At 42.2% G+C, this 25,220-nt stretch overlaps 2 protein-coding genes across 2 annotated transcripts; one reads left to right on the top strand and one right to left on the bottom strand.

Annotated features, from left to right (window-relative positions):
* Window positions 1-1,505: 1,505 nt before the first annotated feature.
* On the bottom strand, window positions 1,506-10,494 carry RTCA (RNA 3'-terminal phosphate cyclase). Its single transcript, XM_075710743.1, has 11 exons — window positions 10,450-10,494; window positions 10,243-10,343; window positions 9,211-9,354; window positions 6,050-6,173; window positions 5,487-5,545; window positions 4,827-4,968; window positions 3,513-3,637; window positions 3,318-3,376; window positions 2,603-2,697; window positions 1,962-2,066; window positions 1,506-1,604 (listed from the first exon to the last, which is right to left on the bottom strand). The coding sequence occupies exons 1-11, from the start codon at window positions 10,492-10,494 to the stop codon at window positions 1,506-1,508; spliced, it is 1,098 nt and encodes a 365-aa protein (XP_075566858.1).
* A 738-nt stretch (window positions 10,495-11,232) lies between these two features.
* DBT (dihydrolipoamide branched chain transacylase E2) lies at window positions 11,233-24,267 on the top strand. The gene is made up of 11 exons (XM_075710742.1): window positions 11,233-11,283; window positions 16,051-16,174; window positions 16,348-16,423; window positions 17,328-17,509; window positions 17,862-17,989; window positions 18,655-18,898; window positions 20,593-20,759; window positions 21,777-21,854; window positions 22,784-22,975; window positions 23,139-23,210; window positions 24,100-24,267. The coding sequence occupies exons 1-11, from the start codon at window positions 11,233-11,235 to the stop codon at window positions 24,265-24,267; spliced, it is 1,482 nt and encodes a 493-aa protein (XP_075566857.1).
* The last annotated feature ends 953 nt before the right edge of the window (window positions 24,268-25,220 follow it).

Below are 25,220 nucleotides of genomic sequence, written 5' to 3'. Positions count from 1 at the left end.
TGTGAATAAGGCTAATATAAATGTATATATCTAGCAGCAGGATAAGACTCACCTTGTAATTAAATCATAGATCTACAGACTACTTAAACTGATTTACACATGCATACTACGCACAGACATGAATATCTATATCTATATATATGCATATAAATATAAAGGTGTACCTGTTAAAAATTCCCCTCGAGTTCAGTGAAATACTCATGTCGAATGCCTTGGCATTTCTCAGCAGGCACGGCTGAGCCTCGAGGAGTGAAGAGTTTCAGCCCAGGCTCCACTGTCGCTCTCTGGCAATGGACCTCCGATTTCCGCAAGCTCGACGAGCTTGCTGGCTCCGAGAGGCGTCCCGCTCACAGGGAGGTGCTGGTGCGGCCGCTGCAGTCCCGGAGAGCTCAAAGGGCCTCACGTAGGACGGCTGTTTATAGGATCGTGAGAGGATTGGCTTTAGTCATCAGTAAATTTCCATCTGAGCCGCAATCCGGGTCGGTAATTGCTGGGATTCCAGTAAGGATGGTCCCGCTCCAGTCGGTTGTGTTTCAAGGCTGTCAGGGGACAAGTGATCGCTCTTGCTGCCCGCCTCAGCCGTGTAGGAGTTTCTGATAAGGACAGGGCTGCTCTCCGCGTCAACCATGTAGGAGTTTCTGGTACAGTTCAGGGGCGCCTGACTGACCAGCTTGCTACACAAGGCCACGGTCTGGCAGGAATTCCTGAGGCCGTAAAGCAGTCGAAGAGAGAAAAGGCTGGGGAGGGGGGCAGGCACCACCACGAATGTGCTACATTGCTTTAGCTTGCCTGAGAAGGTTTTTTTTAAAATAGATGGAAAGAGAAGATTTAAAAGAAGATTTTTGTATGCATTGAGTGTTCTATCTGTAGGGAGAGAAAGAAATTATGCTTCTGAAAAATTACTTTGGATCCACCTCCCACTAACACAACCTGCTGAGCTAACAGCAAATATAAATACCAGGCTTTCATATGCTGATTTGCTTTATTATTTCCTCACACACAATTTAAGCAAAATGGTTAAGGAAGAACAGCGATACAGATTTAATGGTGCACTTCATTCCATATGCCTCATAATATAAAGGTTCCCAAAGAAGAAAACTTACATTTTTTTTTTTTAAAGCGGAAAAGAATGTATCAGTACTTTTTCCAAAACTGAAAGAGTTCTTTTCTACTTTGGTGAACCTGAATTTTCAAAGTTTCTAATTGAAGCTCTCAAATACATACAATGTACTCTATTGGCTGTCCTGTCTGTACTCATTTTGCTGCTAACAGTTAAAAAAAAAAAAACCAAAAGTTTCCATTTTTCACACCGCAGATTCTCAGCACACCAAGGAAAAACTCGACATCATCCTTGAAGTTAAATCTCTCAGATGTGACAGAAGGCTCCTCCTGTTCACATGCATATTATACACCATTGAAATGTAGTGCAATACATCACTGAGGTATGTTGAGTTTTGCTTTTGTCAGCTTGCTGCTTTTGCTTCCTTTTTTTTTTTTTTTAAACCCTATAGGTTTGGGTTTATCATCCCCATTCCTTGGCACTCAATGATGTAGGTATCTTTACTGGGATCTTCCTCTTCCGATTTTGTCACAGTAAATTTGGCCTAAAACAGGATTAGAAATGTATCACTAATTAAGTTACAACATACCTAAGTTCAAATATTCAATATCTGATGCCCAATAATCATATTGCCATGTGTTTACATATATTACAGCTTTGACTGATTTCATTAGAAAACATTTAAATACAGGCAGTAAAAGTATCTAACCATTCTAAAGGCATTTAACTCTAAAATATGTTCACTTTGTACAGGTAAACTCCCATATAAATATTGTAGCAATTATTTTATCAATGCTTGTCCTCCATGATCAAGTTCGGTTCACAATGCCTACTAAACTGTACCTTGCCTAGGTACTGGATGACAACCGATAGGCAAAACTTTCTGAGCTTTTGGACTCACCTTTGTTAGCTGCTCTGCAAAGTGTATAGCTGTTTGAGTATGAAGTGTAATTGGTCCGCTTTTCACTCTAGACACCCCCTTTGCTAGCGCCATAAAAATGATCAGCTGAAAGGGAGGGAAAGGTAATTATTAAGTAACTCTTCAGATCCTAGGAATGTATTGATCAACAAAAAAAACAAAAAAAAAAAAAAAAAAGAAGGAAAACCAGGCAAAATGTCTGTGGATGTAAAAATGTGGTCTGCCAAGTTTCAGACATTCATGATGCTGACTGTTAAGAGTGATCCAAGGCTCAAGAAGCTTGGAAATTACTACTGTAATGCCGATTACAGAAGGGCTGCTACTTTTCCACAGTGAATTCCTGTTACCACATTGACCTTTGCTCTCCCACACCCTCCCACCCCAAAATTCCCCAAAGTCATGTCAGGCTCCAGATTGGTAGATTACCTTTATGGAGAGAAAAACTCAGGAAGAGTTTTTTTTTAATTCTAACACTTTCTGATCACATATTCGCCAAACAGATATTTTTTAAAAAAAACTGATTTGATTTACAAACATCACCATGATTTATACTCTTTACAAGTAATACACACATGCACGTTCTTGCTACTTCAACTTTGTGTAAACACATACAGGAGCCTTACTTGGTCTTGGAGAGAATCATCCACAGTTCCACCATGTTTGAGATTCCTAAGCAGTATCTCAGCTGCCTCAATGCCAACCTTGTCAGAATTCTTTCCTAACAGAGAAATTCAGGAGATTAGGATGCTGCCAGTTATTAACATTTTAAAAATATAGAAGGGAAAAAAAAAAATCAAGAAATTATCAACTTTTTAAACCTTATTTCCATGCTCTTGCCTCAAATGTCTGCTTAAAAACCCATCCTATCTTATGATATGTAGTCCATACTTCCTAAGCAGTGCAAAGACAGTAGCCCCACAGAGAAACATTTTATTCAAACCATTTAAAACCCAAATCACTTCTATTCCTTTTAATCTAGATACACATCTAGATTCACTGTTGAACAAAAACTTCACAGGTAAACGCAAGACTGTATGCTCTTAAAGCCAGAGAAGCATTTTCAACTCAGTGATCCTGAAGAATCCATTCTGATAAAAGGTGAACATAATAATTTTGTAGTTTTTGTTACTATGCAGAAGCAGCTTAGTACAAAGTGTAAGATTCCATTTACTACGTTTAAAATCTGCTCACTTCCACTGTCCCTTATTACTAACAACATCCATTTAAAAATGCAACACTCAAAGCATCAGATCTTTAAGTAGATTGTACTTCAGATTCCTATTTGTTAATAGTACATTAAGTTAAATCTGAAAGAGGTGTACTTCATGGAACTCTTACCTCTCTTGCCAAGTGACGACCCAGCTAATAAACAACCTGTTGAAGTCTCTGCAACAACGCTAAGCAGAAAAACCAGAATCAATATTAAGAACAAAAGCACTCACATTACACTTTATTTACCACGTATGTAATCAAGATCTGGCTAATCAACCAGCAAGGTTACAGGTATCAATAGAAAGTTTGGGCTCGTCTTACATTATTCCACTTCCAGTCCCAAAGGCTTGATCATCAGGTTCTCGAACAGGCTGGATGTTAATGTAAAGATCTCTGATTTCTTTTCTGATGCATCTCACCGCTGCTGCCGACATGTCTTTTGCCAGCTAACAGGATAAGAGGTAAAAACATTAATTAAATTATGTAACTATAGTAATACTTTTTCCTCATAAGTCTAGTTATTACAGTGAATCCCTAAATAAAGGGGCTACTTTAATTAATAGAAAAACACAGGATTGTTATAAAACCCCTACAAGCAAGCACTGAACATCATCTCCTCTGAGAATTTCCCACAAAATTAAGGTAACATTAAATGCTGAACAAACGACAATTATGGTGATATATGTAGAAGCTTCAATATCAATAGAAATTCAAGAACTTTCCTCCATTCATAGGGAGAAAGATTTGATTTTAGTCTTGATTATCTCAAGGCATTAGGTTGTAAAAAAAAAAAAACCCAAAGAAAGAAACCACCCCACCCCACAATTATTATGTCCAGCATATACTCTGTAAGATACAATATATAAAGTAACAATTTTAAATCACAGGCAGGTGGGGGCAGCTGAAGCTTATCCCATCTTTGTGATCCAGTCATAGCTAATATTCGTAGGTTTGGAGATTTTAAGACCAAAAGCAGCAGTCCACAGCTCTTCAAAAGGTAACTCAGTTTCTCCTCTTCCTTCCTCTACTAATTCCTAGCCTGTGTGTGAGAAGGAGCCTTGAGGAGATCCCGCCACTCATTCTCTGTAAACACAGCCAGGATAGGAATAACAGAAAGAAGGGGGTACAAAGGAGCAAATTTCTCTCTGTTTTATCTTTGGCTAAACCTACCCTTAATTTGTTCTGTCTAATACCCTTAGCGATGGTGGAAAAATTTCACGTAGTCTGACCTCTGCCTATTACAGTGCACCATAGTATACCCATAAATCTATGAACGAGGGCCATGACTTCAGATTTAAAATACTCCATGTAAATATGAATGATATGTAAATCAGATCTAAGATATGCCTCAATATATGCTAAAGGCTTTTGAACAGTCATACGAAGGATATCAAGGATACCGTTCTCATTTCCTGTTTGAGCTGCTACCATATTGCTATGCAATACATGCATTTTAGAAATGCCCACAATTCTCTTCTACGGCCTGAACAGTTGAAACCATTTCATAAGGCTATTTAGTTTGTATGTGAAAGACCTGCAGAATACAGGAACAGCGGAGGTAGGTTCAGCAGAGTACATGCAATTTTATATAGATATATGAAGTCGGATGCTACCAGAGCTATTATCAGCACTTACTTTTATAGGCAGCGCTCCAGCAACAAATGCTCTTCCATATATCTTTGTCACCGTGCCACGTTCTGTTAAGTTTATTGGGCTCAACTCTTTGACTGGTGACATCTGGACTACAACTTCACCACCTCCCTGAGGATAGTAGCCCCTATTTAGAAACAGTAATCAGAATTACATGCAAAGATCACAAGGAAACCAAGAAAAGAGCCAGAAGGCTCTTCATAGATTTCATTATACATTTTTATGTTCTCTGTTACTGTACATATGAATTTCTTGATGTGCGCCTTAGAAATCTTTAAAATAGAATTAGGTTCTCTAACAGTATTGCCTCATAACACACATCTTATTAACTACCTAACACCAACATAACTGGCACCTCAGAAAACGCTCGGTAATGTACTGCCTGTTCAGCACGTGCCTCCCGCAGGGGTAGCCCACAGAAAACATTAAACAGCAGCTGAAGACTCAGCAATGAAAAAAACCACCCGAGAGAACCCTATTACATTCATCATACGGTGACAGCACACGCAGGAGCAGCTAATGCACATTAGTTCATGTATCATAAATTCATCCCTCAGCTTGATCAAGGGCACCCGGTGTGCGTGCCTCTCTGCTCACACACTGCTTCAGCACGGCCTGCCTCTGCCACGTGTCTCCATAACTCACCTCTTTTTTATGTCACAATTAAATGTGAAATTGAACTTTTCAACTATTGGCTTGAAAACCTGAAAACCAAGCATATATAAAAACACGGAGTGAATCTATTTTGCATTTATAATTTCCCACTATTTTATGCAGTCTCCCTCCCCCCCCCCCAAAAAAAAGTTCAACACAAAAATTTCAGTTATGTTATGAAAAAAAAAAGATAGCCAGTCTCATCCATACAGCTTATTTGACATTCCTCACACTTCATTCTGAATGACGCTTTGTGTAAAAGGATTTCCTTATGGAAAGAAGAAGAGAAAGTCTTAACAATTCACAGCATGTCTAGAATAAAGAATATATTTTAAGTGAAATTTTCTTTAGTAATTAAAAGCAGACTAGTTGCTGTTTCAGGGAGTTCCATGAAACACTGGTTGCTCTCTACATACAGTACACTAGCAATGTTATATTCCCATGCCTAATTCCACAATTACAAATAAACTTGCAGTAAGAGCAACAGAAGCACAGTAGTTACATTGCATATATATGCATGAAAGATGCACCAAGCCAAAGAAATTTCTCCCTACCATGACTGTGTAGTCTATCTGAGGAGCCATCTCAGCATTAGTCCCACCTTTTAAATGAAGTTCTGATGGGGAAGCAGCAAACAGCACACAGGGCATTGCTACCTGCATCAGGAGACACACACTCCTAAAAGCAATTAGAAAATACGCAAATGTCGTGCAGTCATACTCCACAGAATTCCATAGAATCATTGCATATCAAAGGCAAATGACTTTCCAGAGCGTTTATATAAGCATTTGATTTTGAACATTACCTATAAACTTATTAGTCTTAAAAAATACTAATTTAAAACTTCATGTCCTTAGCATGCCTAAATATGAAGGCTTTTGTTTCACAATAATTGCGTCTTTAATATTCCTGTTTGAAATAAAAGTAATGTAGCTTACTCAGTACCGTGATGGAACTGTGAAAACTGCAGGTTTAGCTAGCAGATGATAAAAGCAGAAAAGGCTTAGGCAGCAATTTTACATTTTAATACTAACTTAATAACAAAATATTTAGAAAACTACAAAACTGCTTAGAAGCTGGTCAGCATCCCGCACAAGAAAATTCAGGGGCATAGAAAATACACTTTTAGATACAAGATTCCCCTATCATTGAATCTCTCCATGTTTCATAGATAGTAAAAAGCATCCAAAATAGATTTTCCAAAAGTAAGTTTGTTCAGCAAAACAAAACAGTTACCTCACAGGGGTTTCAAACATCATTTTGAATTGTGAAAACAGTAATCGCTACTGAACTGAAGAAAACATGGTTTTGTTTTCTCAAATAACTTCCAAATGTTTGTGAACCATACCCTTTCTCTTTTTTGTTTGTTTTTTGCTTGTCCTTAATTATTAATTCTGCTGCATTGTTGCTTATTCAAACCTTTCTGTGTTAAGTAAAAGGCATCGGCTTGGTTGTTTATACTATTGCAGCTCAGAAAAATACTTAAAGGAAACTTTAACTTATGCCTGACCTGGCTTATGCTTCCAGACAACTTATGCTTCCACACCAGCCTTCCATAGCTAAACCCGGTTACTCAGTTTTGCAACAGATTCCAACAACAAAGGACCCAACACAGAAATATAGAAGAAACACAGTGTCTTGGTTTTGGCTGGGATAGAGTTCATTTTCTTCCCAGTAGCTGGCATAGTGCGATGTTTTGGATTTAGGATGAGAATAATGCTGATAACACACTGATGGTTTAGTCTTTGCTAAGTAGTGCTTACACCAGTCAAGGACTTTTCAGCTTCTCATGTCCTGCCAGTGAGAAGCTGGGAGGGGCACAGCCCGGTGTACTGGGTTTGCCTGGCAAGGTTTGGTAGTGGGGGGGCTGCATGGGTGGCTCCTGTGAGAAGTTGCCAGAAGCTTCCACCATCTCTGACAGAGCCAACGCCAGCCGGCTCCAAGATGGACCCAACGCTGGCCAAGGCCCAGCCCATCGGCGACAGTGGGAGCGCCTCTGGGGTAACAGATTTAAAAAGGGGGAAAGAAAAAAAACCCAAACAAGGTGCAGCTGGAGTGAGGCTATGTGAGAGGAGCGGCCCTGCAGCCCCCGGGTCAGGGCAGGAGGGGCTCCAGGCGCGGAGCAGAGATTCCCCCGCACCCCCGGTGCAGCCCATGGCGAGGCAGCTGTGCCCTGCACCCATGGGGGCCCCCGGGGAGCAGAGATCCCCCTGCACCCGGGGAGGAGCCCAACCGGAGCAGGGGATGTGCCCGGAGGAGGCTGGGACCCCGGGGGAAGCCCGCGCTGGAGCAGGCTCCTGGCAGGAGCTGTGGCCCCGTGGGGAGAGGAGCCCAGGCTGGAGCAAGGTTGCTGGCAGGGCTGGGGACCCCGCGGGGACCCACGGGGAGCAGGCGGCTCCTGAGGGGCTGCACCCGGGGAAGGGCCCACGCTGGGGCAGGGGAGGAGTGTGAGGAGCCCTCCCCTGAGGAGGAAGGAGCAGCAGAGACAGCGTGTGATGGACTGACCCCAACCCCCATTCCCCGTTCCCCTGCCCCACTGCGGGGAGGAGGGAGAGAAATCGTGAGTGAGGTTGAGCCCGGGAAGAAGGGAGGGGTGGGGGCAAAGTGTTTTAAGATTTGGGTTCATTTCTCATTGCCCTACACAGGTTCTCACTCCTCTCTCCTACTCAGTTTCGATTGGTAATAAATTAAACTGACTTTCCCCAAGTCGAGTCTGTGCTGCCCGTGACGGTAATTGCTGGGTGCTCTCCCTGTCCTTATCTCGACTCACGAGATTTTTTGTTATATTTTGTCTCCACAGTCCAGCTGAGAAGGGGAGCGATAGAGCGGCTTTGGTGGGCACCTGGCATCCAGGTGGGCACCGGGCCAGCTGCCCCCGACTGCCCCAAGGGCCATCCCATCCCATCCGGCGTCATGGGCAGTATGGGAACTGGGGGGGGTTGGCCGGGGAGCAGCGATCGCTGCTCGGGGACGGGCTGGGTATTGGTCAGCGGGTGGTGAGCAATTGCATTGTGCATCACTTGCTTCGTGTATTCTTACTACTTTTATATCATTATTACTGCTACTATTTTACTTTATTTCAACTATTAAACTGTTCTTATCTCACCCCAGGAGTGTTTCGCACTCTTACTCCTCCCATTCTCTCCCCCATCCCATCGGGGCAGGGGCAGTGAGCGAGCGGCTGCGTGGTGCTGAGCTGCTGCCTGGGGCTGGACCACGACACACAGGCACAAAGAACCGTAGGCAGAATACGTTCCCAGTTCCAAAAGACCAGTATCCCATATTGTACTATAACGTGCGTAAGTAAAATGTCAAAATTTACTTTATTGTATGATGAGGATTATTTTGGATCTCATGGATTTGAGAAGCTTATCTAATTTGATGCATTTGACCTGGTATGTAATGTACTACTGTGAAAAAATAACGGATGAAGTTTTAAATACATGGGCGGCTGGCTTTTGCTTAACATTAATCAAGTGTTCAACTTACATATCAATTATAATCAATTATAATATCCTGCCTACACTAACTGTTCTTTGGTCACATATATCTGGCTCAGGCAGCACAGATTTTGGCTCATTACCCGTGTATTAATGTTCTTTTTTTTCCCTGCTCTTTTGTGATAATTTTAAAGTTACCACAACGTCTTCTGTCATAATTTTAAAGTTACCAAAAGCAGTTAATGGTCAGTCATTTTCCGTGTACAAAGACATACCCTGCTGTTTTTGTATCTGCTATGTGGATTCCACCTTTGATCTTCCCAGGAGTGAAGGTTATTTCTGTTGAGCCAATTTCTCCGCCTTCCAGCTTCCCCTCACACAGATCTCGAATGATCTCCAATCCAGAGAGATGCTGAGGCCTTGGAGTGACAATACAAAGTTAAAGGTAGGTGCAAGTAGATGACATGCTCACGTTACATTAAAAGAATTATAAACACCAACTAATAAATACTACAGTTGCAAATTTCAGATCAAACAAGGATCAGAAATTCGATCTGGTTCCTCTAGTACTTCTCCCGTGTTCATAGGGAGCGGCATTCAGGCCATTCCGGAATTTGCAGGATTCTGGTGTGTTTTCCATGAGAATGGGTCCAGAGAGATGAGACGCAGGAGCAGTCGCTCGTCCTAACGTGACAAATGCTTGGACAAAAATGCAACGGGATGGAATCACAGAATCGTTGAGGTTGGAAAAGCCCTCTAAGATCGTCCAGTCCAACCACTAACCTAACACTGCCAAGTCCACCACGAAAGCAATTAAGGGATAACGGTGGCGATACGGAACTGGAGCCAAGCCAGTAGCCACACGTGAGCCAATGGTTTTGGCACGTACCTGTCCTTTGGCACGTACCTGTCTTGCTGCGCCTGCGTTTCCATTTGTTTGAGTAATTGAAATAGGAAAGCAGCGAGCTGTTCTCAGCGCTATACGCCCGGTGAATGACCTTTGCCGAGGCATTACCTGACCTCAACTGGATTTCACGTTTCACACCGCACAGTCTGCTTGGCACCTTTGAAAATATTTTTTTTTTTTTGGTAATTTTCTGACGGCTGGGGGGCAGGGGCAGCTGAGGGGAGCGGGCTCAGGCTCCCCCTCGCCCGGAGGCCGCCCGCTGCAGCCCCTCGCTTCCCTCGGCGCCCAGCCCTTCCATGTAAGCGAGCCACGGGGTTTTTTTTCTGACAAAAAGGCCGCCTTCAAGCAACGGCGATACCCGGGGGTTGTTCCCGGCGAAGGAGGCGGGAAGGGCCCTTACCTGAGGCCGGGCTGGCTCCTCCCGGCGCGGATCCGGCGCACCCGCAGCGGCAGGCCCAGCAGGCAGCTCAGGGCCGTGGACACTCGCAAGATCTGCCCGCCCTGCACGGAGAAACGGCGCCGGTCAGGGGCTACGGCGCTCGCCGCCCGCCCGTCACCGCTGCCCGGCGGCGAGGGAAGGCGAGGCCAGCCGGCCGCCGCCGCTCACCCCCTCCATGATGCCGCCGTCGATCTCCACCCGGTCGCCGTCCATGACTGGCGGGGAGCGGAGCCGTCTCTCGCAGAAGCCCCCGCCGCGCCGATGGGATCCCGGCGGGGTCCCGCAGGCGGCGAGCCCCCGGCGAAGCAGCCCCCCCGGGGCCGCGAGCGCTGGGCAGCGCGCCCACGCTGCGCACCGCTGCCGCTACCGGTAGCCTGGGCCGGGCGGCGGGGCCGGAGCAGGCGCAGAGAGCGGAGCCGCCGCCTCCCCGCCCGCCGTGGGTTGGCAGGGGCGGCTCCGAAGGAGCGGCCGCCGGGTCCCAGCGCCCGGGCAGCAGCGTGGCGGGCGGGGAGACGCTGCTCCTCCCCGCGCTGGCGGGCGCGTCCCGGCACAGGGCAGCGCGCCTGCCGCTGCGGTTCCACGCCAGTCGCTTTCCCCAGAAGCGCGATCGCTAAAGGCGGCAGGGAGGGATCGCTAAAGGCGGCCACGCTCGGGGCTCCGTGACAGGGGCAGCGGCGGCGCCCTCCGCGCCGCCGGCGCCAGGCGAAGGCTGCGGGGCGGCCCCGTCAGGCGCTCGGCGCCGCTGCCCAGCGGCCTCCCCTCACCTCCCGCCGGCCTGAGGCGGCTCGGAGGCGCCGCCCGCGCTCCCGCCCGCTCCGCCGCCGCCTCCCCGGGGCCCGGGGCAGGGTGTCCGCCCGCCGCCTGGTTGGCTGCGATCGTGCGCGGCGGCCCTCGGTTGGCTGGGCGGTGGGCGGTGTGCGGGGCCCGGCGGCTGCCTCTTCCCGGAGGAAGATGGCGGCCGTGAGCGCCCTGAGGAGCGGCTGCCGAGCGGCCGGGCGCCTGGTAAGGGCGGCGGGGGGCACCGCGGGCGGTGGCGCTCCCCGGTGAAGGCGGTGAGGGGGCGGGCGACGGGCGGCATCCCTGCCCCGGCGGCATCGCGGAGCCCTGTTGCTTCCTTCCAGCCGGCAGCGAGCGCGGCAGACCGTCGGGGCAAACGGGACGCGCTTGCCGCCTGCCTGCAGCCCGCCCGGCCGCCGCCTCCCCTCAGCCCCAGCTGCCCTCAGCCCCAGCTGCCCTCAGCCGCAGCCCCCCCGGCCCCAGCTCCCCCCGGCCCCAGCTCCCCTCCCTGCAGCCCCTCAGCCCCAGCTCCCCGCAGCCCCAGCTCCCCGCAGTCCCCCCCGCCACCTCCCCTCAGCCCCAGCTCCCCTCAGCTCCAGCTCCCCTCCCCGCAGCCCCTCAGCCCCAGCTCCCCTCAGCCGCAGCTCCCCTCAGCCCCAGCTCCCCTCCCCGCAGCCCCTCAGCCCCAGCTCCCCTCAGCCCGAGCTCCCCTCCCCGCAGCCCCTCAGCCCCAGCTCCCCTCAGCCCCAGCTCCCCCCGGCCCCAGCTCCCCTCCCTGCAGCCCCTCAGCCCCAGCTCCCCGCAGCCCCAGCTCCCCGCAGCCCCCCCCGCCACCTCCCCTCAGCCCCAGCTCCCCTCAGCCCCAGCTCCCCTCCCTGCAGCCCCCCTGCCACCTCCCCTCAGCCCCAGCTCCCCTCCCGCAGCCCGCCCGGCTGCTCCCCGGGGCCGGGGTCCCCGCTCCCCAGGGACCCCAGAACCTCCTCCCTCCTGTGCCCCCTCGAATGTCTTCTTCCCATTGCCCGTGTTTGCCGTGCAAGAAGCGTGTGCCTCCTGTAGTGAGCCGCTGACATCCTTCCCTTCTGTTACCTCTTCCATCCGATCTTTGCATTGCCTGTACATTACCCTGCCATCACCGCTCCTCCGCCCGTGCATCAGCCCCCTCTGCGCACCGTGCCTGCACGGAGACGGTGTGGGTACGGAGAGGGACCGCGTTCCTTGGAATCCCGGGAGCCTTGCTGCCTGTAAATTAAGTAGCTAGCATACCATACGTCAAGAAGTGAACCTACTCGGTTGCCTTTTAGGACGCTTGTAATCTCATAACCATATACATACCATACAGCCTTACGTACCTTTGTGCCTTTCCCTGCCTTCCTGCACCATAGCCTTCCTGCTGGAGCGGGGAGCGTTGGTTTCCAGTTATGTCACTGCTGTTTTGGGGAATGGCAGAAAGAGAAACATCTTTTTATAAGATAATCCAAGTGACAACAAAATTAAGGATCAGTTCTAGATTCTGCTATTATTTTTGCTCTTAATAATAATTCATATTGTATTTTGAAAGCATAGTAGTGAGGAATTTTTTCAGTGATGCTTTTGTAATTACCTAGTTTTAGGCTACCTTTAAGAAATTTTAAGAATATTGAAAACAGCAGCTTCCTTTTAGTTTTCTTTCTAACTAAACCATCTACTCTTCAAATCCAGAGGGAGGTTCCGATAAGATGAAAATGCTCATCTTATCTGTGTGCATGCTGAACTACCGAACTGGCTATTCATAGTGTGTGTTTCCTGCCAGCGCATTTTGAATTTCGCTAGATACTAATTCTTCTTGTGACCATCTACTGTGAAACAGTGATAAGATCCAAGAAATAATACGGCTATTATAATATTATAGGGCTTTATTTTAATATTCTCAGTGCTTTTGCAAGCGCTTCGACTAGCAGGAGGAAGAAGGACAAAGTGGTGGTGGGTGTCCACGGGGGCTGTAAGTTGTGAAGAAGAAAAGAAAGGAGCTTGGGGGTCTTTGTGTGAAGTAGTAGGGAAATAACAGTTACTGAGACACGAGGACATGGTGCCAGTTACTTTGGTGAGGAATAATGTCTGACCGAAACATGCTACCGAGGACGTTGGTTTAGTGTGTAGGCAACTGTATACTTGGAGATGCAGAATACGTATGCAGAACAAATCCAATGTAAGTAAATGTTCGTTGAAATGACTCGATGTGAGAGCAAGTCAAAAGAGCTCCGTAGAGGAGTGTCCTTTAATGAGAAGCCATTGCCTTTGGGCACAAACTATTCAAGTTGACTTTGAAATTCAGTGTGACTTCATCAGGTAATCAGTTGCCTGCAAGCTGCGTAAAAACACTTCGTTCAGAGGCCAGCAGTAGATTTTTAGGGTCAGTGGTGATGTAGGAAAGCACAGTTGGCTTCTTTCTAAGGAAACAACCAAAACTTAACTCTACAACTCTACAGGGGCGAGGCGGTTCTCCCCCAAACAGCGTACAGCTCCCATGTGGTCTTGGTTCAAACCCCAAGTCTTAGTCAACCAGGTATCAGCGGCTGATGCGTCCTCAGCATCAGTGAGAGACTGGAGTGGGCGCTCGGTGTCTTCTCGCCACACAACTCCACGCTTTGAAGACTTGCACAGGAAAAGCGTTACCTTCCTGTGGCATTACAGCCTTTAAATTGTCATATAGTGTAATAGTGGTGACATAAACACAACTGCTACTACTGTACTTGTTGGGTTTTTATCACTATATTTTTCCAGACGTCAGGATACATAGATGGGTATGCTATGGATATTAGAGCTAATTTTGTCTTTTATATGCTTTTGTTGTTTACTTATTCAGCATTACACAGAAAATAGTATTGTGGTGATTAAATGCTGAAATTAATAAGCACAGCCTCTTATTTCATGGATTTTAATTTTTCCCCTCATTAGAAAGGAACACTGTTCAATGCAGAGATTGTGTACGGTTTTATTGCTTTAACACACTAGCACAGCAGCTTTTTAGTAGAGAATGTGCAAAACTGCAAATGCGAAAGATTCCATTTTTAAAAAATGCAGTAGTTTTGAATTATTCCTACAAATATAATTTGAAATAGCATGGAAACATGCTTCTGTAACAAAACCAGTCTGTTTTTTTGGCAGTGACATTACTAATTCCCTACCTGCGTTAGTTACAAAATGTTAAAAACAAATGGAAAGCATTATGAAACTTCACATTTAGAAGTAGTTCAGACATTTGATGTGCTCCCTGTGATCATCTTTGCAGGTAAATATTGGATGTTTTCCATGTAGGGTCATATAAAGAGAAAAGAGTTTTGTTGTAAGTTTGGGACAAAAAGATCTTGTTGGACAAAAAAAAATGTAACCGTGGACTCAAGTGGGAAGAAAAACAGAATTAAAAATAGGATAAAATAGTCTTGTGAAGATGTACATTACGTACCAGTTTTGTGACTGAATGAGAATTTTAAATGTGTTCATATATTAAGATTTGTCATAGCTTAAAATTACCATATTGCCTGATTTTTTAATAGGGAAAATTATTTGGAGGACTAATGGAAAGGATTTACTGTTTGCTTGTTATAGGAATTAGACAAATACTTACTCTAGATCAGTAGATACAATCTGAGTAGCTAGCGGCTGAAAAGTAACTCAGTATAACTTTGTGGTGTCCTTTATGATAGACTGTATTGTATAAATATTTGTTCCTAAAAGAAAGGTGATATTAAATATAACTTGCAATGCTAGGTTAAATAATACTGAAAATGTGTATGTCGTCAGTTCAGAATTCTACGGTTTTCTGAATAATTTACTTTTTTAAAGTGTAATATAAAATCAAATAGTTGAACAGTTTGGGGGGCAGGGAGGGCAATCAGGAAGTTTCATATGCTCTGTAATTACTGAATGGATTTTTAAAAAAAGAAGTTAAAATGAACTTTCCCATGCAGGTGTGCTGTTTTCTGGCTCCTCTAAGAAGATAATTGCTAAATTTTACAGTTTTGAGCTACTTGAGGTACATTGTAGCACCTGAATTTTTTTCGTATCTCTAAATTAGAGATAGTATCGACAGATAAATTGTTATTTTTATTAATTTTACAGCACTCTAAGAAAACATAACCCCAGAATTATATTAGATTTAAGAAATCTTACTAAATAAGAAAGGGTCTGAACTAACGTCTGTTGAGATTAATGATAAAATGCCTGTTTATGTCAATGCAAGTGCTACTGGCTTTGCTTTTGACCAAAATCATGACTGATTACATGATACTTTAAATCATAAGGTTTTATCTGAAGAACCTTTCAGAAAATTCCGTTGACCCTTTAAGTTGATTTTTGGATAAATATAATTGTAACCATGAAAGAAAGCCATCTCACACCCAGTTCTTACAAAATGTCATTGAAGTTGATATGAATTGCTATTTACTTGAAGATGATTGCCTCCTATATATTAACAGAAATAAAAGGGCAACTGTCTGCGCCCTCTGGTGTGAATTTCCTTTCCAATTAGTACTTCTGATCAACCTTTGATTGGAATAAGAGTGGACAAAGAAAAATATGCTGATTTTTCCTGCAGTCGAGGGGACCCTTCCAGCATCCATTCTGGATAAGAATATTTCAGACGGCTGATGTAGCTGATATTATGTATGCTTTTTGTGTGTGTGTCCTGATTAAACTAGTCGCTTAGAGAAACAATAGCAAGTATGAATCTCTTACCAGATCTTGTCATGATTTTTGTTAATTGGTTATCTTATTGTGGCTTTGATCTCCCCATGTGTCGTGTTAGTGAAAGAAGTTGAAGACCTGGCAAAACTTATGCTAATTTAACATTTACTGTACATTCAGTATGTATTCAGTGTAATTGTGTTTCCGTAAGAACTTCTCTTACATAAACTAGAATTCACCTATTTTAGTATTACTGTTGCATCAGGAATATTAAATGAGCTCTACATTCCTCAGTCCGTTATATTAACACTTGAGACTTTTCTCCCCCAGGTTTGCAGTCACCGTATTAGATCGTGCAGCAGCATTCGCTTTATAAAATCAAAATATGTGTGCATGTTCGACAAATCTGCCCTCAAGTTTAGTCATCAACAGCGATTATTCAGAACATCTGCTGGTAATCTTTTTCATAATAAAATACTTTATTTTATTTTTGTTATTTTATGAGTGTTATCTTAGCAGTTTATACATGACTGGCATGTAGACTATTTTTGATGCATTCATATTTTTCTGTCTGATATCTTACATTTAATATTAGACATGCTGTATTTCCTTATTGTCTGTTTTAAGTTTCGTGTGGCCAAATTGTCCAGTTTAAGCTTTCTGACATTGGAGAAGGGATTACGGAGGTGACTGTCAAAGAATGGTAAGCTCTGCTTTCTTAGAAATATACTAAGAAATCAGCAAGTAGTTTAACAGCTGTATTGTCAATTAGTTATCTGAGAATATGTTTTCTGAGTTACTAGTGAAGTTTTTCAGCTTTCATTTGCCACTTCTTAAAACCTTGTAGATACTGAGCTTTACCTTTTGTTTATTTGCAATCTGGTTTATTTGGGAGTGGAAAAGATGGAAAGAATGGGATGCCCTAACTGCACCTGTATCTAGGCTTTCCTTCAGTGATTAATGTTTCTAGAGTGCAGGAGGTCTGTCTTTTATTAAGTTTCCTTAGGCTGAACTTTAGAAACAAATGGCTAGTCTGGAGAATCCACGTAATTTTATCCTGTACTCCTTCTCTATTGACTTTAGTAAAAGATTTGAACATTTAAATTGTTTGTAAAAAGCCAACGATGAATGGATTAAGCAAAATCAAAGTGTACAGTGAAGGAGGGCAGTGTTGAAATGCCTTGTTCTTTGTACCGATAGGTGAAAATGCCTCTCGCTGCGTAGAAAACAGTGCTGCCCGCTTTCAGTTGCTTTTCTGAAACTGATCATACACTGATCCTGGTGAACTGAGGTTCAGACTAAGCTGGGCTCATTCTTATTTTTAGATGTCTCATAATCTGTCAAGAAAACTTTGCTTTAGTAAAGTAGTAGTAAAAATGTATGTGTGATGATATTCTAAATCATTGTGTCATTTCACACCACAAAGGGTTCTGGAGCAGTCAGGCAAAAGGTGTACAGCAAATGCAGTCGTTACATAGAATTTCTCTTCTTGTCTAGAACACATTTTCATGTTGTGGGGATGTACATGAATAAACTTATCAAAAGAATACACAGCATAGATTTTTACACTTAATATGTTTTATACTAGCCTGTGTCTTTTCTCCTAGGTATATAAAAGAAGGTGATAGCGTGTCTCAGTTTGATAGCATCTGTGAAGTACAAAGCGATAAAGCTTCCGTTACTATTACTAGTCGTTATGATGGCATCATTAGAAAACTCCATTACAATTTAGATGAAATTGCTTATGTTGGAAAACCATTAGTGGACATTGAAATCGATGCTTCAAAAGGTATTGTAAGCCAGTTTTTTCTCTTGCATATTTTATGTTTTTTGTCATAAAATCATCAGTGACAGAGGAGTTTACTTTTTCCTGCTGAAAAATCTTAAATCGGGATTATTTTTTTCCCTTTACAAAGTCAAGAAAATTGAGTAGAAAAAACTGTGATGTTTTATTGGGATTTAAAATCTCAAAAGCCAGACGTTTCCTATTGAAAATTTAGCTTAAGCAGCAGCCTTTAGCATGCTATGTTCCCATCCACCATAGCCCAAAGTAAATGTTAAAAACTTCAGCTGTCACAGGATCACGGAATGGTTGAGGCTGGAATTTAACAAATGCTTATTATTTTTCTTTTTGTTTCCAGGTGTTGCCCCAGAAGAAGATGTTGTTGAAACACCTCCTATGTCACATGAAGAGCACACTCACCAAGAGATAAAAGGTCACAAAACATTAGCAACCCCTGCAGTTCGTCGTCTGGCCATGGAGAACAATGTAAGTTTGCTGAATCAGGTCCTGCTGCGTTTTATCCATCTTTTATGTAGCAGTTTGAGTAGGAGAACACTGATCTAGAGGAAAGTGCAGTGAGAAATGACTTGTTTTCAAATACATTTCAAATGTGTAAAAACTGTTATGAAAAGGATTGTGCTTTCTGATGATTACAGTGGATAGGAAAAGAATTACTGGGCTTAAAATGCAGCTAGGGTGCCTTAGGCTGGAGATTAAGAAAACCTTTTTAGAATAAAAATAATAAAGTATCAGAATAGATTCCTGGGACAGAGGAAGGAGGAGGGAAAAACAGAATCTCAGCTTTAGCTACCTTGTTCTGCCTTTCAGATTTGTATTAGAGCAGAGGATGTACTAGGTGATCTTTTAAGCGCTTTTCCAATTCTTTTTTCCTGTGAATCTATGAGTATTCCATTGGTTTTGAAAGCTTGTGGTGCATTTTTAGGAGAAAAATAAAACAATAAGTAGAGAAAATTAAGTGACAAATAGCTTTCCTCAAATTAATATTTCACTATTGATCCTAATAAATCATGGCAAGGGCAAGAAAACTGTAGGTATGTTAGATCAATAACTGGAATAATTTTTAACCATAGCTCACAATATAGGATATTTTTATATTGCTGTAAAACGAAGGCTTGTTATGTACTTTTCAGATTAAATTGAGTGAAGTTGTTGGAACAGGGAAAGATAACAGAATCCTTAAAGAAGACATACTCAATTACTTGGCCAAACAAACAGGAGCTATTTTACCTCCGTCACCGAAGGCTGAAATTATCCCACCTTTGCCAAAATCAGAGACTGTACCAGCTGCTCCAAAGGACAAAGCACGCAAAATTCCTGTACCTGCTGCCAGACCCATTGTGTTTTCAGGAAAAGATAAAACTGAAACTGTAACAGGTAAATCATGAAATATAAAATCTTGAGACCATGTTCACAGTAGATTACCAGTAAAAGTTACTCAGTGAACAGTTGATTCCTTTTGATGGGAGTGTGTTTCGTGTTGCTGTCATGCAAGTGAGCAATAGGAAAACACGCTCTGTAACAAGGTGTTGGATGAAATTATTATTTTATGAGATAATTCTTCATGTTGTGGTTGGATGGAGTTGGGCTACTAGTTGCACTTGCTCATTTTTAATCTGTGTTTCTTCAAATGAAACAGGTAGGAATTCTGAAACACATGTGAATTTGTCACAGTATGAATCATTATGCAATTAGTGGCAAAGTGCAGTGAATTTAAGGGCTTATCAGTGCTTAATAATAGCGTACTTCAGCATTCACACTTGTTCTGGAGAAGAATGCGACAAAAGACACCAAAGTAAGAAAAATCACAGTAAAAGAGGAAGATAAAAGGTTTCTGCTTGCCTTTCAGGCAGTGTTTATTTGGAGAGGCTGGAAAGAATAGTGCAGATTGCTGTAGTATGATTTCAAATACATACATACATACATAGGAGAGTTATGCAGCAATATTGTTGTCCCAAAATAGGGCTCATTTACCCGGTGTGCAATAAGCCAATCTTCACACACCGAGGCGAGATACTGTTTATTCACAAAGTTGCGCAAGTGTGGGTGGTAGGTGGCTTTACACTAAGCTAGCACCGCAAATCATCAAGTTAGCATCTATTTATACACATTAATTACCATACTTAATTCCCTAATACATATGCAGGGTTATGACTGGTTAAAATTTCTTTGCCTAGTATGTAAATTAATGAGAATCATAGAATAGAATCATAGAATCATTTAGGTTGGGAAAGACCTTTAAGATCATCCAGTCCAACCATTAACCTACACTACCAAGTCCACACTAAACCAATCAAGGGTAGACTAGACTGAACCATGTCCCCAAGTGCCACCTCTGCCCGTTTTTTGAACACTTCCAGGGATGGGGACTCCACCACCTCTCTGGGCAGCCTGTTCCAATGCTTGACCACCCTTTCCATAAAGAAATTTTTCCTAATTTCCAGCCTAAACCTCCCCTGGCGCAGCTTAAGCCCATTTCCTCTCGTCCTATCACTAACTACTTGGGAGAAGAGACCAACACCCACCTCACTACAACCTCCTTTCAGGTAGTGGTAGAGAGCGATAAGATAAGTTGTAGAGAGCATGCTCAGTTGTCCTTCAATTTGAGTCTGGGTGTAATTGTGGTAAGGGGCTCTTGCGTTGGTGGTCGTGATCTCCCCCCGCTGCAATTCCTTTCCCCTAATTTCTTTCTTGGCAGATCTCAAGCAGCTTCTCATGGTTTACTCATCAAGTCAGTGATACATCACCAGGAGTTCTGCTCTCAGACAGTCTGTTCACTAAACAAAAGCATAGTTAGGGTAGGGCCTTACGATGGACATCTATAGCAGCATCAGTTTTGGACAACGATATAATCTGAAATACTACAATCATAAAAATTGAGTTGCATGTGCTGAATAACTGTTGATCCTGAAGTGAGCTTTACCCTGTCCGTTTTTTTGTTGTGGTCGGGGTTTGGTTTGGTTTGGTTTTTTTTAAGGTGGGTCATTTAATGGAAACAAATAATTGGAATTTCACCATAACTTCCCAGAAGCTCATTTTGTTGGTTTAAGAAGTCAGTGAATATTTTCCAGGTTTTCAAAAGGCAATGGTAAAGACTATGAGTGCAGCCCTGAAGATACCCCACTTTGGTTATTGTGATGAGATTGACTTGACTCAGCTTGTTCAGTTGCGGGAAGAACTGAAACCTGTAGCACAAATTCGCGGAGTTAAGCTTTCCTTTATGCCTTTCTTCATAAAGGTGAGACGTGCAGCAGAGCACTGTGTGGAGTACTTACACAGATTTTGCCAAAATCTGATCAGTGACCATTGTAAGTTTGGGGCATCTCTCTATCATCTGAATAATTACAGGTCACAAGAAAAGACTCAACTTTTCTTGTTTATTGAACCACTTATGAATTTACTGTTGGAGTTGTAGTTAGCGTTACATAATATGGAAAATTTTTGAAATATTGACGGGGAAGGATAGAGCAGATAAAGCATTGTTCATTATGGGAGTGAGCCTCACTGGGTGTTTGAATTACACAAAACAAATTTTGGAAATTGTCGGTATTTTTTTTGAGCTCCATTGAAATGAAACTCACGTGAAATGCATCATTATTTTTGTTATTGTTATTATATTTTTGTTGTTAATGAAACCCTCAGGTGAATGAGTATGTCTCTTCTGTTGCTCAGAAGAGCAGGCGCTTGCACTCATGTAGTTGCCACGGTTCCATTTCCAGCTGTTGGCATCAATGAAGGCTGACGCACTGCCTAAGCTGCTCACTGAGTGCATAGCTTAGTCTGAAACGTCTGGTAATTTCAATTAGAGTGCTGAGTAAGCACTCACTCTGCTCACTCTCTTTAGGGGAAATTAATATTACTTCCTTGAAATAATCATCATTGAAGTGGAGAGCTGAGAATGACATTGCTGCTGACTCTCGTAACTTTTGTCTTGGGATATTTGATTTGAATTGTGGAAGAGAAATAACAAATGCGGATTCAACTTCAACAGTTACACTTGGGAAAGGGATTATCACTTTTTATATGTCTGTCTGCTCTATATTTGGGTTTTGTAAGTTGTCTTTTTCTTCTGCTATCCTAATAATGACAGAATATCAACAGACAAGTTTAGGAGAGTATAAGCCAAATTTGATTGCATTGAGGAAATTAATATTGTTATTAATCTAAATTGTCTCCTACTGTTCCTTCCTGTCCATGCAGCTCTCCAGTTATAAAAAAAATCTATCTCTTTTTTTTTTTCTTTTATATTTAACAGGCAGCCTCTCTGGGATTATTACAGTATCCCATTCTTAATGCTTCTTTGGATGAAAGCTGTCAAAATGTCACATATAAGGTTAGTAAACTACTGATAAAAGTTGTGAGCGGAAAACTGAAACTAACAGCTAACAAGGGCTTTTTGGAATGTCTGAGCTAACTGTAAGGACCAAAATTATGATGTTGTGCTGGAAAATAATTTGTGTGTCCAGATTCTAAGGCTGGATTTGATTTATTATTGATCTTACTTCAGTAGTTTGTTTAATGAGAGTCACTTAGTTATTCAGGCTTGCCTCAGAAATGCGTATTAATATAGTGATTTCCTATTTTTCACCTGAAGGTGGGCCAAGCATTTAAAATGAGAACATTTAAAATCTAATACAGTAATTTTTTGGTAATGGCACAGTGGTTCCACTGTTCCAGCACTCGATCCTTACAAATTAAAGTCACATTTTAAACTCAGTTTTGAAAAAAATGATGTAATTTTCATACAAGTTGCTGCATTGATACTTCTGGGCAGCGAGTGTCTGTTTTCTTAAGTCATGTTTACATACTCCTTGCAGTACAAACTCCTTTTGTGCTGTTTTATCAATATCTCTCAGATGAATCCTTATATATTCCTTCTAGAAAATGAAAGGCAACTCAGTTTCTTTTTCTTTTTTTTTTTTTTTGTTCGTTTTCTCTTTAAAATCTGCTAGTCATGTTTCGTTACGCGTATAAACATCCTAAAGTGAAATATTTTCAGTGTGAAACTGATTCCAGAATTTTGTATTTCCTGGATGTGAAGTTGCCAAAATCAATTTGCACTTTGCAGATGTGGAAAGCTAATATTTGAAAACTGACATCCCCTTCTCCCCTCAAAGTTGTATAGAGGAGTTGCTTATTACAGACAGCACTTTCTAGGTTAAAAAGATATATAAGGAAGACATTATTCAAGTGCTTTTTTGTGTAAAATACATTTTATGTTGACTGCTTGTGTTAATGTCCGGTTAATGCAACTTGTTGCAGGCTTCGCACAACATTGGAGTTGCTATGGACACAGAACAAGGTTTAATTGTCCCGAATGTGAAAAATGTTCAAGTCTGTAGTTTGTTTGAGATTGCTTCTGAATTAAATCGCCTACAGTCCTTGGGCTCTGCAGGCCAACTGGGAACAAATGACCTCACTGGGGGAACATTCACCCTTTCAAATATTGGCACAGTAAGTACAGGAAAAATGAGAACTTACATCTGAAAACTGCTTCTGAAATGAATACCTCAGTAAAGTTTAATATGCAACAAGCAAAACCTGTAGCAAGTAATGCAAGAGGCAATCGCTTTGGAAAAAAATTGTTAACTAATATCCCCAGCTTTTTGTTTTCTAGATTGGTGGCACTTATGCCAAACCAGTGATACTACCTCCTGAAGTAGCTATTGGAGCACTTGGAAAGATACAGGTATATTAACTTTATCTCAGTGATGTGAGTGTTTAGCTAGCTAAGGTCATCTGTAATGAAAATGAAATGTGAAGTGTCCCTTTGTTTTTATTATATAAACACTTCCTCTTTGTGGTGCAGAATCTGCACAGCTTGTCATTGAAAAGTTTTTGTGCTGTTTTCAGACGACTGTGCAGAGACACCAGATGTTTAAATAGAAGTCTCTTATGCCGAAAGTTCAGATTTGTTTTCTAGAATCCTGTTATATTTCACTCACATCTATGTTTAGCCTTCTAGTTGTTAAGAAACAACGTAACTATATTTTTACAAGTTTTGCAACATGGCAATAACATTTTTGCTATTATCAAGGAGAAAACTATTCTGATAGTGAAGTTTAATTGCATGACCCAGATAGCTGAATCCATACAGAACTCTGTGTGATGAAGGTAGTTTCATATTTTCTGAGTTTCAGGCTTTAATTCTTTAACGTAGACGTTTGAGATCAGTGCTGGAAATGAAATTAGTATTAATTTAAGGTACTTTTTCTATGTTCTTTCTGTGAGCCTTTTGTTTAGGGAATGCTTTAAGGAGACCATCACATTAAGCACTAACAGTGCAATAAACTATTCAGGAAGAAACTTTTGAGTCAAGAAAGGTTTTCACTACTTCAGTACTTCCGTGATGGTGGAAACAGGATATGACTGTTTATTATGTAGGTTTGCAATATATTCTAATCTGCAGCACAAACAATAGTGGGAAGATCTTTGTTTTTTGAATGGCACTACTGCTGTTTGTCTAATTTAGCAAAATGTTTAAATTTAGATTAACAAATTAACAATAAAAAAAAAATACAGATTTGTTAATGAAAGTATTCAACATTGCTATTTTTTTTCCTTCCTCTGATTTTTAGGTTCTTCCTCGGTTTAATGGAAAAGGTGAAGTATTTAAAGCACAGATAATGAATGTGAGTTGGTCAGCTGATCACCGCATCATTGATGGAGCTACAATGGCCCGGTTTTCTAACTTGTGGAAATCTTACTTGGAGAACCCTGCTTTGATGCTGCTAGACCTTAAATAAAGGAAACCATGGCTAGAAACATGCCTTTAAACTTTGTGGATTGGACTGAATAATTATAAAAGCTGGCTCTGCTAGCACGTGCCCTTTGCTACTCACATTATATAATAATTTTATATGGTTAAAAGTTCTCAACAGCTGATATCAGTCTGTCAATTAGTTGTTACTTCTTTTAATTAGTAATGCTGTAATTTCTTCTACAGCAGACTGTCAAATTTAATAGGTCATGGCGTGACTTCTGGATATGGTGACGGAATGTCTTGATTTTGCCTTTTACAATACATACGGTTGTGAGGCTGATGTGACTGAATGACACTGATCTACATCTGTGGTATTTATAATCTGATTAACCTGTTTTGAAGGGAAATACTCATAGTTCTTCCTTGTTGGACACGTAAATTTATTTTAACAAATAATATCCAAATTCCCAAAAGAAGTTATGCAAAAATCATATACAAATAAAATGCCTTTTATGCTTCTGCTGTACAATGTCCAGAGAGCTTTTTGTTGTTTAACTGAGTAAACCTCTCAAGTCTTTTGCTAGTACACTTTTTCCTGGCAATTACTTGCACAGGTACTCTTTATCAAATTATAAATGAAGAGGCCACATTTATTCAAATGCTTACTGATAACATTTATTGATAAGTATCAGGGCCTTAATACTCTATAGAATATCCTGTATTTTTGTAGGCTGGAAGTAGTTGCAGTCCTTAAATACTTTCCAGTTATTTTTGTTTCTTATAGAAAGCTTCTGTTAAAAAAAAAAAAGAAAAAAAGGAGGATCTCATTTGTTATTCTGTCATTAGGTAAGCCTGATGGTAGGCAGAATGCATTCTAAAAGCTTGCATCACCTTGTATTATTGATGTTCGGATGCTAGAATTTGACAGATTAATGAGATACAACAAAGAATTAACATTAAAAAACCACTATGTGAGATAAGGACTTTTTAAATTCA

This window comes from Pelecanus crispus, chromosome 5 (genome assembly GCF_030463565.1).
Source record: "Pelecanus crispus isolate bPelCri1 chromosome 5, bPelCri1.pri, whole genome shotgun sequence".
NCBI classification, from domain to species: domain Eukaryota; kingdom Metazoa; phylum Chordata; class Aves; order Pelecaniformes; family Pelecanidae; genus Pelecanus; species Pelecanus crispus.
The sequence above is the reverse complement of the archived record's forward strand: the minus strand, read 5'-3'. Positions and strand labels throughout refer to the sequence as shown.

Coding starts and splice junctions, on each gene's coding strand:
- RTCA (XM_075710743.1), bottom strand. CDS start 10,494: ATGGACGGCGACCGGGTGGAGATCGACGGCGGCATCATGGAGGGG. Junction 3,638..4,826: donor CTGGAGCGCTGCCTATAAAA/GTAAGTGCTGAT, acceptor TTATCCTGTTAG/CTGGCAAAAGACATGTCGGC. Junction 2,067..2,602: donor ATGATTCTCTCCAAGACCAA/GTAAGGCTCCTG, acceptor CCTCCCTTTCAG/CTGATCATTTTTATGGCGCT.
- DBT (XM_075710742.1), top strand. CDS start 11,233: ATGGCGGCCGTGAGCGCCCTGAGGAGCGGCTGCCGAGCGGCCGGGCGC. Junction 17,990..18,654: donor GTCTGGCCATGGAGAACAAT/GTAAGTTTGCTG, acceptor TGTACTTTTCAG/ATTAAATTGAGTGAAGTTGT. Junction 23,211..24,099: donor GAGCACTTGGAAAGATACAG/GTATATTAACTT, acceptor TCTGATTTTTAG/GTTCTTCCTCGGTTTAATGG.